Source organism: Scylla paramamosain, chromosome 17 (genome assembly GCF_035594125.1).
Source record: "Scylla paramamosain isolate STU-SP2022 chromosome 17, ASM3559412v1, whole genome shotgun sequence".
Lineage (NCBI taxonomy): Eukaryota > Metazoa > Arthropoda > Malacostraca > Decapoda > Portunidae > Scylla > Scylla paramamosain.
The window spans coordinates 2,928,288-2,945,000 of record NC_087167.1 but is presented as its reverse complement, the minus strand read 5'-3'; the positions used below and the strand labels follow the sequence as shown (position 1 = coordinate 2,945,000).

The 16,713-nt window shown below is 46.0% G+C and overlaps 1 protein-coding gene across 1 annotated transcript in view; it reads right to left on the bottom strand.

Moving 5' to 3' along the window:
* Positions 1-16,713, bottom strand: part of LOC135108314 (uncharacterized) — a 75,399-nt gene that overhangs the window by 5,801 nt on the left and 52,885 nt on the right. Inside the window, 4 exon segments of the mRNA XM_064019147.1 lie at positions 1-80; positions 8,820-8,938; positions 9,399-9,494; positions 12,881-13,117. The exon segment at positions 1-80 is cut by the window's left edge and continues 47 nt beyond it. Coding sequence (XP_063875217.1) covers positions 1-80; positions 8,820-8,938; positions 9,399-9,494; positions 12,881-13,117 — 532 coding nt within the window.

Sequence of the window (16,713 nt, the reverse complement as noted above, 5' to 3'; positions counted from 1 at the left end):
TGGAGGGAGGCTCCTTGTCTCGCTCTTCAGTTATCACCTGGCACAACTTGTTATACCACAAGTCTTTAGTTGCCACGCAGCTGTGGGAAAGAGAAGAGTCTTTACATTCCCTCTTGGTCTTCCGTTCCCCTGTGCGGCTAATCCTAGGCGAGAGTAGTGTGCTCCTGCTAGACACATCCCGCGACGCGCTGTTCACTACACTAGACGAGCGCCTAAGGCGAGTAACCTTGGCCACACGGGGCACGGGCACGTCATACAAAGGATCACTGCCCTCACTGCCTCCAGAGCGTACACAACTTCCAGGCGTTGAATGAACAGGTTTGGGCACTAATACAATTTCTGGTCGAACAGATAAAACTTCACTGTGAGAGCGTCTCAAATGTGTTTTTCCTGGGCTTCGGCCTAACCGTGATGAAGTTTTTCGACAAGCGAGGCCTTTAACGCGTCCCTTTCCAAAGTCCAGCGTTGATTTCTTAACACACAAGAGGTGCTCGCCAGCATGAGCCGCTCTTATTTTGTGAGGAGTGAGCGCACGCCGTCGTATTACTGGTGAGTCCGAGCCTCCGAGGCACAGAAGTGGGACTCCACATCCTGCCGTCCGTCCCCGACGCACAAAGCCGTCACCACAAGTCATCATAATCGTATCGCACGAAGTACCATGACAAGTTCACTACAGTGATATCAACACGGCGCTACACAAGATATCTTTCAGCCTTGGCTTTGGCTTCGTCCCACGGTAAACTTCTCGGCGTTAGAGTAGCGACTAACACCATTCAGGCACAGCATCCGCTCCCGGCAGCCAGGAGGAACACGACCGCACTATCCTTTCTCAGGGAAGGTACAAACTCCACTGACTCGGAGCAGCCGCCAGCCGCACCGCCCGCGCGCCCGAGCCCAGCAGGACTGCTCTACCCCGAATCCCTCGCAAGGTGTCCGATTCCTTATTTTTTTTATTTTATTTTGAAATTATTGCTAGACAATTTTCATGGCCGCAATTAAGGGTTATTATAAAGACACTAATAATTTTGTATGCGTATTGAAAAGTTACGGTACAACCTACAATTTATCAATAAAATGAATGTGTTATTACTGCCAGGAAGCAGATGTGACCACTTGACCCGCTGACCACTGAACTGCCGCGGGCACAGTCCATTGTGATGACTCGCTCCTGGCTTGACCTCTACTGACCTGTCATACGGCAGCCCACACACACCAAAATGCATATCAGATGCTACTACAAGAGTCATGTTTCATGCGAGGGAAAATATGGTTGTTCAACTACAAGCATTGAGTCTCTGTTTGAGAACAACGCCTCGTACCTCATTTTGTTCACTGCATTTTTGCTACACAGATAACCTGAACTTGTGTGCAAACCGCCACTTCCTCTGAACACACACACACACACACACACACAGTATCAACCAGCAAGTGGCTTGAGGACCCAGTAAGTAGCTTCTCAGAACGCATTGTTGTCATATCCTGCTTTACTGTTACGTATACGCCATATAAATACCCATAAATGACTTAACGTATAGAATATTTAAAGCTAAGAAAAAGGGAGAGAAGAGCACGCGGTGGTGGAAGGTGTGAGGTGGTGGAACGCCGCGGGGGAGGGATGGGGGGGATGGGAGCCGGGGCAGCCCTACGGACCCCAGGAAACATTGAGGTTGGCGGGGATTCCACCGTCTTCCCTTCCCTCCTTGTCTCCCTCCCTCTGTCTCATCCCCGCCTTGCCATATCACTACCCATCGTATTTGTCTTCTACCCGGTCCATCCAGCGTGGCCAAACAGCCTCTTCAAGGACGGTATATACCTCTCACATACTATAAAGTTGTTATAATAAGAATGCCCAAGCCCATTTTCCCTATCATTACAAGACTAGTGTATCTTCCCTTTGTTTTACCACTAAATGAAAGCATTGTCAGGGAATACGATCAAGATTCAGACACAGATCGAAAATACTAGTCATTCGTCATAATCTGGACCGAAATGGCTTTAAACTTTGAGGGCAAGCGGACAGCTGACAGGAGGTAAAGGAAACAGGATAGTGACTGAACGAGGAGAGGCGAGGCGTGCCCTGCGGCCAAGACCTCCCAATCCTCTTCTCTTCCCTCCTCCCCCACGCCTTCCTTGCCCATACCCCTACCAGCCCACCTGCCCGCCCCGTGAATTAGTCACAAGAAGGAAGAGAAGGAAATATTTGCATCCTCCAAAGACAAGCTAAAGTAGTTTGGGGAGGAGGAAAAAAATGTACCGAAGTTCTCTGAAGTATCTCAAAACACTGCGGGCTTTCCAAGTTATGAGACTTTTCCTACACTGGAAATCAAAGAGAAGTATGACATTTATTCCTTCTAACGGGTTCTCACATCATCACATTTCCCCATTCCTTTTACGCTGTGACGCAAAACGAACTCTGATTTCTCAGTTTGTACAAGAATAAAGGTAATGACCTCACTACTGCCTCTAACAATTTGCATTAATTACGCATAAGAAGCGACGCTACTTATTGTAGTAAGTTGACCCTAACATTCAGCAATAAAGACATACTTGACGGTGAGGGTAAAGTCTGTAGGTATTGGTAAGACAAGATAATGTACAACAATATCCTGCCTATTTCTGCCTGACAGTCTTGAAATTCCATATATAAACCACGTATATTTGAGGGAGACGGTCGGTTTTAAGGAGTAATTACGTGACGGCGTGGCGGCAGCGAGGAGAGGCTGGCAGAAGCAGTGATGATAACAGCGAGAGGGAAGGTATTGGGAAAGATTGATTGGTGCTTCAGAGAGGAAGCCGCGTGGCACAGACGGAACATCTAGCAAATATTGAAATGCATGAAAATGAACTCAAACAGAAAAAAAAAATGTATAATATGCATTCTTGTGTTCGAAATTCAAAAACATTTTATCTACTATGAGGAAATAGAATGAAGTGTGTGGCCTTGCAAGTCTCTTCCCTCTGCCTGGCACCAGCTGGTTTTCTGGGTGGCGAGACATTTGTTTACACGCGGCGTGACCACACCACAACACCCGCCTTGACGTGTTTACTCCAGGGCTCAGCTTCCTTGCGTGTCGGACATCGCCTCTACAGCCCGCCACCCTACCACTCCCACGGCCTGATGGACCCTGTAACTAGTAGGAATGCCTTGCTCCCTCCACCCACATGAAATTTTACACGACAAACATTGACTTGGCATTTTGTATCCTTACGTAAAGAAATAGAGAGAAAAAATAAATATCTACTAATGGTTTTAGCATCTCTGAGCCATATTCACTGTGATGTTCGAATTAAGTGATGTGGAAAGGAGGGATATACATATGAAGGGGTAGGAGAGCAGAAGGCAGGCGGCCATGTTAATAGGGACAGCCGATATAGTTGCCCCAGGGTAGGCCTGGCTTAGCTGTGCTCCTCGCCGCCTCGGTTCTCGTCTGGTGAGTTCGCGACGTAACCTTTCAAGCCTCTCGCTAAACTCATTTCTCTGATTCGGCTAATCTTGGACAGAGTCTTACAAAAGTACTAAATGACAGTATGCATGGAAGATGAAGAGTAACTACGTAAGATACAAAAATCCATTAAAAAAAAACACACACACACACACACAACATAACACCAGAATGTCATGACGCTCCACATCAGCGCCTGCATATTGAAAAGTTTGAAGTAATAATACTGACTATTCTCAGAGACCTCAGAAATTATCAGTAAGGTACTCATAGGTAATTTTCTCATTAGCAATGCAGAATCATTGTTGAACTACCGCCATAATCATGAAAACCACAACATCTTCAACTACATCATATTAAAAGCAGTGGGGATAAGGCGCTGATAAGACTGAGTATACGGTCCCAGCATCACTTCAGCTGACGAGTGAATTTCCCACGACTTGTGCTGACGCTGCCTGCGCTCCGTCTGGGTATCTATCCTTTCCCACGCCTTGCCCATCAGCATTAAGCCGCCCTCCTTGCCACTTCCGGATCACTGGAGATCGATAGGTCAAGTTCAGAAAGGAAGTCAATACACCAAGAGCCAAAGATACGTTCCCTCTCTTGGCACTGATCCGTTGTCATCAAGTGGCACTGTTCCATCTTTTACGTTCACTTGCAACATTTTTCAAGTTGAATAAAACGTTTTGTTACAGAGAGAGAGAGAGAGAGAGAGAGAGAGAGAGAGAGAGAGAGAGAGAGAGAGAGAGAGAGAGAGAGAGAGAGAGAGAGAGAGAGAGAGAGAGAGAGAGAGAGAGAGAGAGATATCTGACTGAGAATGAGTCAAATTGTTTGTGTTATATCAAATATTTGTCTTTTCCTTCATCATACTCTTGCCAGCCCCAGCCAAGGTCATCATAAGACAAGGAACGTCTTATTGAACCTGGTGGGTTTCGAAAAGTCCCGGCTGTGAGATTGTCCTTCCCTTACGACCCATTCAAGATCTGAATTTCCTCAGACAGATTAAAAATATATTAATATAGGCAAGAATACTAATATATATTACTTTCAATACAATCGAATAAACTGAAAAAAAAAAAAAAACTAACAAGATTTCCCTCCTCGTCCCTCTACTACTACTACTGCTACTATTACTACTGTTGCTGATGCTGCTGGTACTAGCACTACTAGCACAAGTATTTATGTTGCTGTAGCAGTAGTAATAGTAGTAGTAGTAGTAGTAATAGTAGAAGTAGTAGAAACAGCAGCAGCAGCAGCAGCTGTTGTTATTGTTGCTCGTGGTGTTATTACTGCTGCTATTTTCCTACATTACTACATTGAACACGCTACATTACACATCTTTCCTCCTCCCCCAAGTGAAACACGAGCTAGATTAGGGTTTTCCGCATGTAGAAAAGCCGAACCGTTCAAGAGGCAGCCAGTAATTTAGATGACCACTGGGAATTGCCGGACTGGTGTCGCTGATTCAGGAGTCCACCTCACAGCACACGGGTCAGGGGGGTAATCAGTCGCTCGTATCATCACCACCACTCTACAGAATCAGCACTGCACTGATCACAAGAACCAACCATCTCAGTCCAATGCTATATAATAAATTTCTATGCTGATTTATTTGTGCAAGTTAAGGATGTTTATTATCAGTATTATTAACATATTTACCATTACTAACTTCTTTCAAGCTTCATGCATTTACTAGCTGTTAATGAAATTAGAGTGAATAAGGATCATAATTGTAGTGTATAAGTATCTGTAGATGATCTTCAAGCTTTTCATTACATAATTATACCATCGTTAACTTGATAACGATCCTATAATGATGTGCACAATATAATTATTGAAGTATACCGGGGTACTGAACGGTTAATAATACAAACTATACCGGATTTCCTCTTCTTTTCAAACCCTCTCTGTGAATCCTTCTCTCAAACTTCTTCACTTAAATCCCTGATCCTTATCTATTCCACCCTCACTGAGCATCTTAAACTCATGTGACCGAGGCATCAATTAAAATGCTATACTGACCGCAACCTAACTATTGTCACCTATCGGGTTATATTCAGCTGACGAGGAGGCAAGTAAGGAACTAAAGGCGGAAGGTTTACCTGTCACTTCCTTCACACACACTCTCGACAGCACCTCCTGAGCCACGACCCATGACTCCCGCCAAAAATAACAGCAACGTATGGAGAGAGAGAGAGAGAGAGAGAGAGAGAGAGAGAGAGAGAGAGAGAGAGAGAGAGAGAGAGAGAGAGAGAGAGAGAGAGAGAGAGAGAGAGAGAGAGAGAGAGAGAGAGAGAGAGAGAGAGAGAGAGAGAGAGAGAGAGAGAGAGAGAGAGAGAGAGAGAGGGGGCATCATGTGCGAAGGGGAGGCGGGAGATGGTGAACAGGAAGTACTAAGGTAAAGGTAACAGAAATAGAAGGGAGGGGGGATATGGAGACTAGGAACTGACTAAAAATATAAGATAAGGAAAGAGAAATATTAGACAGCGATAGTGATAAGAAATAGGACTTGAGAAAAAAGTTATAAGAAAAGGAAAATGTCACGGAAGGAAGAAGGGGAGGAAGGAAGGAAGAGGAAATGAGGGGAAAGGAGGAAATAAGGTTGAGAGGGAAGGAAGAATAACACTAACGGTCGCCTCTCACAACACCCTATCCCCTTGGAGTCTTGCCTTCCCCTCATATCCCCTTACACACACACACACACACTCTCTCTCTCTCTCTCTCTCTCTCTCTCTCTCTCTCTCTCTCTCTCTCTCTCTCTCTCTCTCTGCGTGAGGAAAAGGAAAACACTGTGCTTAGAAGAACTCGTGGCCACGTCTCTGTACACCCTTTATCACCTGTTGTGTTTACCTCAGGACGTTCATCTCAGTCCCCCCAAGTCGCCCCCAGCAGGACAGCAGCTCATCTCACACTCACGGAAGGAAAAAGAAAAGAAAAAAAAAAAGAAAGAGACATGGGCCTTTATCCCGTCAGCACCTTCACCAGTCTTACCAGCACGCAATTTGTTGTGCCTGTCATCATATCCAAACGGCCGACACGAGGGTTCTTTAGTGTTGATTCTCTCTCTCTCTCTCTCTCTCTCTCTCTCTCTCTCTCTCTCTCTCTCTCTCTCTCTCTCTCTCTCTCTCTCTCTCTCTCTCTCTCTCTCACAGCAGGCAGCGATGGATAATTTAAATTTTCCTCGTTGAGTTCGTATCAGCTCGAGCCAGAGGAGTGTGTGAGGGGCAGGCCAGGTGGGTCCTCTTGAAGTTTTATCCTCCTCCTCCTCCTCCTCCTCCTCCTCCTTCTTCTCCACCTCCACTTCTCAGACAGGTTCCCCACTCGCCTCCCCTTTAGGCACTTAAAAACCTCTCTCTTTCTCTTTCTCTCTTCCTCCCACTCCCTCCCGATCTCCGCCTACCATTCCCTTCCACTTTTCCACGTGTCTGGTTTGTCTAGCCGGCTGGAGCGAGCAGTTTCAGCAGTTTCTGTCTCAATCACTGGGAATGATGGTCTAAAAGTGAGACTGCAGGACTTTCCCCGTCTCCCCGCGGCCATAAATAAATACTTGCAAGCACACACACAAGAGGGAAAGGCTCACAGGAGAAAGGGGTTGTCTTGTTCTCATCATCTGCCGCCGCGTTACGTTCATGAATGCGGAAAAAAATGTGTGTGAAGTAAATGTACTAGAACTGAATAAGATGGACGAGTATGGAAACAAAACGCTAACTCAGAAAGGAATACACCGATTTTCTTTGTATTTAACGGTGAATATGGTTTGAAATACACCAATAAAGTTGTGTAGAAATGGGACACGTGGTGAGGTAAGTGATAGAAGAGTATACAAATAAAACGCTAACTCCGAAAGAAATACACTTATTTTCTTTGTGTTTGACAGTGAATATGCTATGAAATATACTGATACAGTTGTGTAGAGCGAAGGGACAACAGGTGATGTGATTACTTTACCTCAGTAATCAGTGTTTACCAATATATGATACGCCGTGTTTCTTCCAATAGTGTTCTAAGGAGTGGGAAGGAAGGAAGAGTGCAGCAGGTCAGGGAGGTCAAGTCACTCGCATTTCACAACCATCTCTTGGGATCGCCTTCAGGTCTTTCCAACCCTCCCTCACCCCACCTCCCTTGATCCTATTCATCCTATACACCTCACCGACAGAAAACAAGAAAGAAAAAATGGTAACTGTATAATGTATACATACAACAGGTGACTCCAGACGTTGTTGCTATAAGTTTTCTTACGAGCCGAAGACATGGGGAAGGCTGGTTGGACGATATTTACTTGTCATGCGTGAAGTAGGCAGGCAAAGTGCAAAAAAATACGAAAACAAACTGCAAAACTGCTATTCAAATAAGTAAAACACGCTTAAGATTTCCATAATGAGGGTAGATCTAATTAATCTGTAGAGAGGGTGATGACAAATTCATAGAAGTGGAACAGGTGTACGTGACTTTCGAGCGCATGTTCAAAAACGTCAATAAATCGATTCAAGTGGCATGTTGGCAGCGGGCGGCGAGCGTAGGAGTGTTACGACGCCTCGAGGCTCCAACACACTTGACGAGGCCGTCTCCTGCCGCCTGCCGTCTACCACCTCAGTGCTGTATGGCGGCGTGGCCACCCTTCCCATTGTATGCACCATGACACTCATCCCCGGAGGTTGTCCCATGGGGCACTGTTTCTCTTTATCCCGCGCCCCGCCCAGCCGGGGACAAACCTGCCTCCTCCCCTTCTACATAGTCAGGTCACCCCACTCCTTTCAAAGTTGAATCGCCGTACGTTACCAAGAACCGCATTAAATATACTTCCATTTAATAATTCTAACTCAAATATTGTGAAGTGGGTGGTCAAAATGTGTCTCCATAATTCTCTCTCTCTCTCTCTCTCTCTCTCTCTCTCTCTCTCTCTCTCTCTCTCTCTCTCTCTCTCTCTCTCTCTCTCTCTCTCTCACACACACACACACTCAAATACACACACACACACACACACACACACACACACACACACACACACACACACACACACACACACACACACACAGAGACACACCACCACCACCACTACCACCAAGGCCGCACTGCGTCTAGCCACCACCAGTCTACGGGATAATGCTTCGCGGTTTCGGGATGTGTCTCGCAGTAATAGAACTTGGAACACTCTTGAATAAAATAATGACAAAAGTATCTACAAATAACACATAAAACCGAATATTTTGAGTTTACATAAATATCATGGAAAATAACAAATTTAAAGACAATCCAATAGAACACAGAGTAAGTGACTTTAAATTATGTAAAAGAACGCTGTAAAGTAGTAGTAGTAGTAGTAGTAGTAGTAGTAATAGTAGTAGTTGTTGTTGTTGTTGTTAAGTCAACACCTACCTGAAGGAGGCGATGACGTTGGTGGTGGGCCAGCCCATGACGAAGCTGGTCTCCTGACTCTTGGGCACCTCCGCCACGTCGTCGAGACACGAGGACAGCCACATTTCGGACACCCGCACCTGCGACAAGCCAGACACTCATAATCTCCAGTAGACTTAGCATACGAGGGATAATAAGCTCTCCTGAGGCCGAGTGAGGTCAGCAAGACTGGATGGCAACTCACACATTCATTCCTTACCTGACTTATTTTTCCTTATACCTGACTAAACTTAAGATGTATTTTCGTCTTATCTTTTTACTGACTTCTGATAATGTTATAACTATTGCAAGAAAGAAAATCGTACTTGCTCGCTTGTTTGTTTTAACGACTGCACATAGGAAAGTTGGATTCTTTTATTGTGTCGTAATACAATCGAAAGTTTTCTACTTAACAAAAAAGGTAATGCTGTGATGTAAATGCCTGATATCTATATTCCATAAATGACATTATTGGGTCATGTTTAATTGGTATTGTTATTCAACCAGTGTTACTAGATATGCTGGCGTGATCTGCCTTAAAGAGATATCCTGCTCACTCACTTTCTCTTTTAGCTTGAAGTTGCCTCCACTTCTCGCCTTGGCCACCAGCAGAAGGTCGCTGAAGAGGAACAGGTGTCGCTCCTGTGACTGCACGCCCTGCAACGCCATGAGAAGAACACTGTTATCATCCTGTAGCTTCCAACATAACATAAAAGACAGGTGTGTACAAATACTGGATTTTGCAGCTTCCAATATTTTCTTATGTTAGTAACCCTCAAGGCGGATGTATAGTGTATGTATAAGCGTAAACCCATTCAAAAGACAGCAACTTTTAAGGCTTTCATACAGATAAAACAATACAACATACGACAACACTGGCTGGGATGGAGAGACCAATTTTTGGACCTAAAACTGAAAGTACCGCAAGTCATTATTCATTAGCTGGTGTGGGTGGGTGGGTGGGTGAAGGTGGCGGCCAGCAGACTGACGGCCACTGCTGCTGCTGCTGCTCCTGCTGCTGGGGAGGCGCATCCAACTTTTACTGACTGACCACACACCTGTTGCTCTCTTTGTGCGTGTGTGTGTGTGTGTAGAAAGTAGTAGTAGTAGTAGTAGTAGTAGTAGTAGTAGTAATTTACCAGCAGCAGCAATATAACAGCAACAATGCAATGAGGTAATAACCATAAGTAACTTGGGCAACTAGGTGTACAGTACTAGGATTTTTTTCCCAGCCTGTATTGCGTCTGGAAGGGAAGACAGTGCAAGACGTCTCTATCATGAGCAACCCGACACAATGAGAGCATCCCTGATTTGTCTCATCATCGCGGATTTATGACACTTCAGAAATAATGTCACAGTAATTTAAACCCGTGCTATGTCTATTATTAACTTGATTATACAGGGCACTGCGTTTTTTATGGGTGCAAATCTTAAAGCAATAATCATTTTCTGATAGATGAACCGTAGGAATGAGAGAGTATCATTAAATCTTATCGGTCATAACGGAGCACGAGAGAGAGAGAGAGAGAGAGAGAGAGAGAGAGAGAGAGAGAGAGAGAGAGAGAGAGAGAGAGAGAGAGAGAGAGAGAGAGAGAGAGAGAGAGAGAGAGAGAGAGAGAGAGAGAGAGAGAGAGAATGACGTGCTGATGAGGTGAGAACCGAGAGTGTGAGAGCGAAAGAGCGACACACACACGTACTCGAAGTTACAAGTCATGATAAAATTACCCACGTTATTACAACCGCTATCATTAATACAGCTAGCGCGCCAGATATCCGGTGTTGAAATACTAGCCGGGTTTCCGACCTTTCCCTAGAGGAGGAATGGGAGGCGAGGGTCGAGCCAATGTTTGTTATATAAGCGATTCCTTTGCATCACGCCCCTTCCCACCTGTCCCCCCTGGCCACGGGAACAGAGCCTCCTTGTTGTGATCAGTAGGGGTAAGTGTTTGGATATGGAAGGCGGGGAGAGGAGAGGAGGGAGTGGATCGAGTGGAGGGGAGAGGCTGAAGGGCTGGAGGATGAAGGTTAGTGGTGCAGTGCAGGTGGATGAAGCGTGTGGGCGGCAAGGAGGGTGTGGCGGCGCTGGGCAAATATAAGATGATGCAAGGTTGTGTGTTTTGATGATGCTTAGCGGGTGGTGATGGTGGTGGTGATAGTGTGGAAAAGAGAATATGGGCAGGCTTGTAAAACGTTAAACTTAATAAAAAAAGAAAAAAAAGTAGGGGATAGAGGAGAGTAGACTAGATTTAAATAAGAAAAGAAAGATAGGAAGTACAAGAGAACAAGAAAGTAACACAAAGCATAAGAAACGTTTACTGTTAACTACGTAAGCGTTGGCGTATATCACTTTACGCACAACAGGTGGTGGAACATCGTCATAACACGTGGCGTCATTGTTGCGTCAGGAGAGACAGACAAACAGAGAGGGCGCTGCGTAGAGGCTACTAAAAGGATAAAGGGCGGAATTGTGAAGCGGTGTTTGGGGGAGAACATGAGGAAGGCGCAAGGGCGCAAGGGTGCGGTGCGGAGGTGTTTGGATTTGGCGCTGCGTTGTGCATTGGGAAGCGGGTGCAGGGGATACGTAATAATGGGGTGACTTCTGCAGTGCTGCCTAGCCTTGAGAGCTGCCTCGACAGCCTCGACCAGCTCCCGGGCGGCAGGTTTTCCTTCCTCTGCACCTGTTGTTCAGTCAAGGGAAGGAAACTGTTTGTCTCTCTCTCTCTCTCTCTCTCTGTGTGTGTGTGTGTGTGTGTGTGTGTGTGTGTGTGTGTGTGTGTGTGTGTGTGTGTGTGTGTGTGTGTGTTTCTCTCTCTCTCTCTCTCTCTCTCTCTCTCTCTCTCTCTCTCTCTCTCTCTCTCTCTCTCTCTCTCTCTCTCTCTCTCTCTCTCTCTCAGCAGGTGTAACACCTGGCGGCCCCTCCCCAGCAGGCTTCCCTACGTGTCAGATATCAGAAAGACAATGAGGAAGTGACCAGGCAGCAGACTGTGGCGACAAAAAGTCTGTGATGCACAGACGTCTTGCCGAGTACTGCACTACGCGCGGGCACTCCACCCTGCACCCTCGTAGCGGCACTCCGTCTTTGGTCTCAGGTCGTGATCCTAGATTGACCTTCAAGTTAGGTTAACCGGGACTTGATGGGCTGGATTATGATTGGGTGAACTCCCACAAGGGACGCAACATCCGCAGCCGGGAGCCCGGAGAGTGTCGGTGGGTGGCTGGGAGGGAGGTGGAATGAGGGAGGGAAGCGGTACAGCAGGACGTGTTACCTGCAGGATGCTAACTGTGCTCCACTGCACCTGCGCTAACCTTGGAACCAGGCAGCATTCCCACATTTTAGATACGCCAAGTGTGTAGTAATGGTATCAAATATACGAGTAAACTAGAGACACTACCGGTAGTCCTAGCAGTGTCCCCGCGCCTCCACTCCTTCCTCATTGTCGTACAGTACAGTATATATTAGCCCTTCCTTCACTATGGCTACAACAATTTCCACGTCAGGTATTGTACCGTACTTGGAGAGGACTAACATAGATGGCGGTGGTGTATTTACGTTTAAGAAAAATTATGGCCAAAGTTTTAATAATACTAATAGTAATAATAATTGTTGAAGTTTATCATCACTGCTGTTGTTGTTGTTGTTGTTGTTGTTACTGTTACTAGTAATATTATATGCAAGTGAACATTCGGTGATGAGTTTATCACATATACAGTTACCGCTCCCCTGTGTGTGTGTGTGTGTGTGTGTGTGTGTGTCCGAAATTTTGTACACATCTGTACTTTTTCCATCACATTAATCAGCAATACCTACCGTGTATTTAGAAATATGTAGCATGAAAACGTTGCAACTGTAAAAAAAATAACTGTAATTATATTGTTAATACTTCCAAGATGCTTTTCACCGACACAAATTCTTGGCCTTCTCCACTGTGAATACTGCATGTTTTTCTATGCTACACACTTAGAACCTTAAAAAAAAAAAAGGCTTCATAAAAAGTCAGGGATTCACAGAGGAGCAGGACTGATGGAAAGCAGGTGGGCCTTACCGTGGTGAAGGTGGCCGGCGTCTCCATGATGAACTGTCTCTTAGGGCGCCCCTCCCGCGTTCTGTTGGGGGGCAGCCCTCCGCCAGGACTCCCATTGTTGCTGTTGTTGTTGTTGGCGGCATCTTTGTTGTTATTGTGCTGGTTCTCTGCGTTGGGGCCCCGCAAACCCTTAGCACTGAAGGCCCGCTGCAAACGCGCTGCGGTGGTGGACCTCTTCCTCATGAGCCCTTTCATCTTCTGTAGAGAGGAAAGATAAGCGAATTAGATCAAAAGAACATGTCATTAGTACTTCAGCACACAAGGGATGTGAAAAAAAAAAGAAAAACAGACTGAACTTTGGATATTTAGGTATACAACGAAATTAGCATCAGACGAATTTAAGAGCATGGGGAATCGCTCCTGCCTCATTGTGAATCCTGACTGACCAGTTTGGGCAGTTTTTTTTTTTTTTGTGAAAAGATTCCCACATCAAGGAGTAAAGAGAGCGAAGTGTAGTGAACTTAAATATTTCTGAAATAATACCTGAAATTCATTCATAACAAATTTGTAAGTTTTGCAATACATACATGGGTGAAAGTTTAACGTGTTTAACGTGTTCTCAGGAAACGAGAATTTAGATCCCCTTAAAGATGAACAACAAACAGACTTAATAATTATAATACCTTCATACGGTGCATCTCCAAATGTTCATATATCTTTGCCTGATGGAAGACACAAACATGCATGCCGCACTTATACCTGACAACTATCAAGTCTTCACTCTCACACTGCCGCCGTCGCCTCCCCACCTGCGTCCCCCACCCCCGCCCCCCATCTCTTTCCCTCCTCCCTCGGGGCCTATAGAGACAGCCTCATCACCCCACCGCTGCCCCACCCCTTCCAGCGGCGCCCCGGGTACTCCACCATTCCTTGAGGTCAGGTCGAAGTCTCAGGTGTATGTGTACGCTGCCAGGTAGACGGAGCCGCAAAGTTTACCTGTGTGGTTGTGGGTGAATACTAATGACAAGGTGGTTGGGATCCAGTATAAATTAGGCGAAGCGCACACAGGTAAGCGAAGAATGACCTGAGGTATTGAGTTCGTTCTGTATAGGCGTGAATACTTGGCTGGATGTTGGCGGTCAGGTTCATACAAACGTAATACGGATAATCCTTGGCAATCCCCGGCCGGCATCTGCACCCAGGTGTCACCGCAGGGCGACGCGCACACCTGCATTCCTTGCCGCTAATTCATACACCGAGGAACTACTGCAGGGCAGCCGCAAACGACCCTTTTGCAGATGGTATTGGTTCCTGGATACTCTTCCTCGACTTTGTATTGTGCTACACACACACACACGCACACGCACACACACACACTATCCATGCACCGAAGACATTTAGGCCAAAGGTGTGGTAAAGATGCAAGGATAAACAAACCCAATGATCATAACTTATCGCACAGTTTACAGAGCATCCACAATACAAAACCTGTCCGTTGATCAGCTTCGCCCGAGGGACGGACACTGCGGACCCTCCATGAAGAGCAGGGAGCAACATAAATACAAACTAACCGTCCGTCACCTGCAACGCTGCGTGGGCCACTGGGACCTCTGGGACCACGCAACACACGGGTCATCGCTCACCAAGCACAGGGGAGTCTAACCTCTATTCCACTACTAGTTTGCATATTCCCGTCTAGGGATCAGTATTCTAACAAGAAGTGTCCTCAAGGGGACACACCACCTAAAAGGGAATGTCGAACACTAATAAACAACCTGCAGGGCGTCGGGAGCACCAAGGGAGAGGCGCGCTGCTTGCCGACCAACAGAACACCACTTGTTCGTCTCTCCTTGAGTTCTGCTTTATCTGGCACATTAACGTCATAAAAGGAGCCGAGAGCACTGTAGAAAAACTAATAACTCTGCTACGTATGGTGTTAAGGTTGTGATTTAATAATGATTGTGCAAGCCACGTGTGTGTGTGTGTGTGTGTGTGTGTGTGTGTGTGTGTGTGTGTGTGTGGTGTGTGTGTGTGTGTGTGTGTGTGTGTGTGTGTGTGTGTGTGCGTGGGTGTGGGTGTGTGTGTGTGCGTTTGTGTGTGTGTGTGTGATAATGGGTCATTCATGCACTGTGCTAAATGGAACAAACTTACGTGTACAATGTAAACAAAACCTCCAATGTACTCGTACATGATTAATCAGGTACAAAGTCATCAGAGTGTTTATTTGCGTACGTGACCCTAGCTGTGTGTGTGTGTGTGTGTGTGTGTGTGTGTGTGTGTGTGTGTGTGTGTGTGTGTGTGTGTGTGTGTGTGGCGGCTAATGGATGCATAATGATTCATAACCTTGCTTATTTCACCATCACCACCACCATCACCACCACCACCATCACCACCACCACCACCACCACCACCACCACCACCACCACCACCACAATGAGTCAAACGCCTCTTGTGTGAATGAAAGTCTCGGATGCACGCATCGTGGGCTGGAGGCACCGAGGCGTGGAGGACATGAGGATAAGTGGAAAGGAAAAGATAGGAAAAAAAAAGTCAAGGAGAAACAATTACAGCGAGAGAGAGAGAGAGAGAGAGAGAGAGAGAGAGAGAGAGAGAGAGAGAGAGAGAGAGAGAGAGAGAGAGAGAGAGAGAGAGAGAGAGGTTAATAAGTATGTATCGTATGCCCCGTAGAATCACTGCGCAACTAACACTGCATACTTAAATAACCTTATTGGCATTTCATTATTACCTATTCCATTCATTCCCTCACTACCAGGCCGTTCCCAGGGGCGGGGCACACACACAGACATACCTCTGCGTTGAGTTGCACAACCCACACAACCTCACCCACACCCTGCCAGCCACAGCTACACGACCCCTCTCTAGCATGCCCTCTCACCCTGTCCTTTCACTTCCCATCCTTACCTTTCTCTTCCCACCGCATCCCCGTCTCTCTATCAGCCAAAGTTATCGAGTCATTAGGCGGGTCTTCACCGTGTAAGGAGATGACGTCAGTGCGAGCGGTGGCGAAACATTTTAATCCAAGCTTTCATGAGTGTTAGGTGAATATACTAACGTCATTTCTTGGGTTGTAAGTCGAATTAATATAAACGTAATTGAGAAAGACTTCAGGTGTTCTGGTGTTCGTGTGTCCTCTGGTGCAACACACTGGGCGATAGAGGAAGACAGTGGATTCCTGACGAGGTAAGTAGCGAGGGAAGGAGCGGTGAGTGTGTACCATGTGAGTCAGTAACCAACCAGCCTTTGTGACTCATTGCTGCTACACGGGGTATTCGGCCGTGTTCCGGTGCGATCATGGGTGTAGTCACGTAACTGTTCACGCCTGTAATGAGGTTTGTATGTTGCTTTTGTTTAGGTTCAGAAGTGTCCTTGGCGTGGTTCAGTGGCATTATTGTGAGATGGAGACGTGGGGCAAGGGATCATATTCTTAGGACGTCAGGGCGTTTTATCTCGAGAATTTTTGGCAGGCTCTACTAGAAATCCTACAGGCTTTCAGGAGTATTTGCATGATTGTAAAGATTGTTCAGCAAAGGTTTTTACATCTATAATGAGAAAAAAATATTCATAAGCATCCCATAAATCATGTGGGCCTTGAAAATAGTCCTATTGAGATAAAAAAAAAAAAAGTTTCAGGAAACAAACCAATTTCAGCTGGCAGAGATGAGTAGAGAATGGTGGGAGAGATACGTGTCCTGCAGTAGAAATCTAGAGGTTGATAATAATTACGATGACATTTGAGGAAAATCACTATTCACTACACCGGAAGCAATGCAATCCGGTTGACTGATGGGAAAGAATTACGAATAATCAAGAAAACACAGTACATTTCCTCAGCC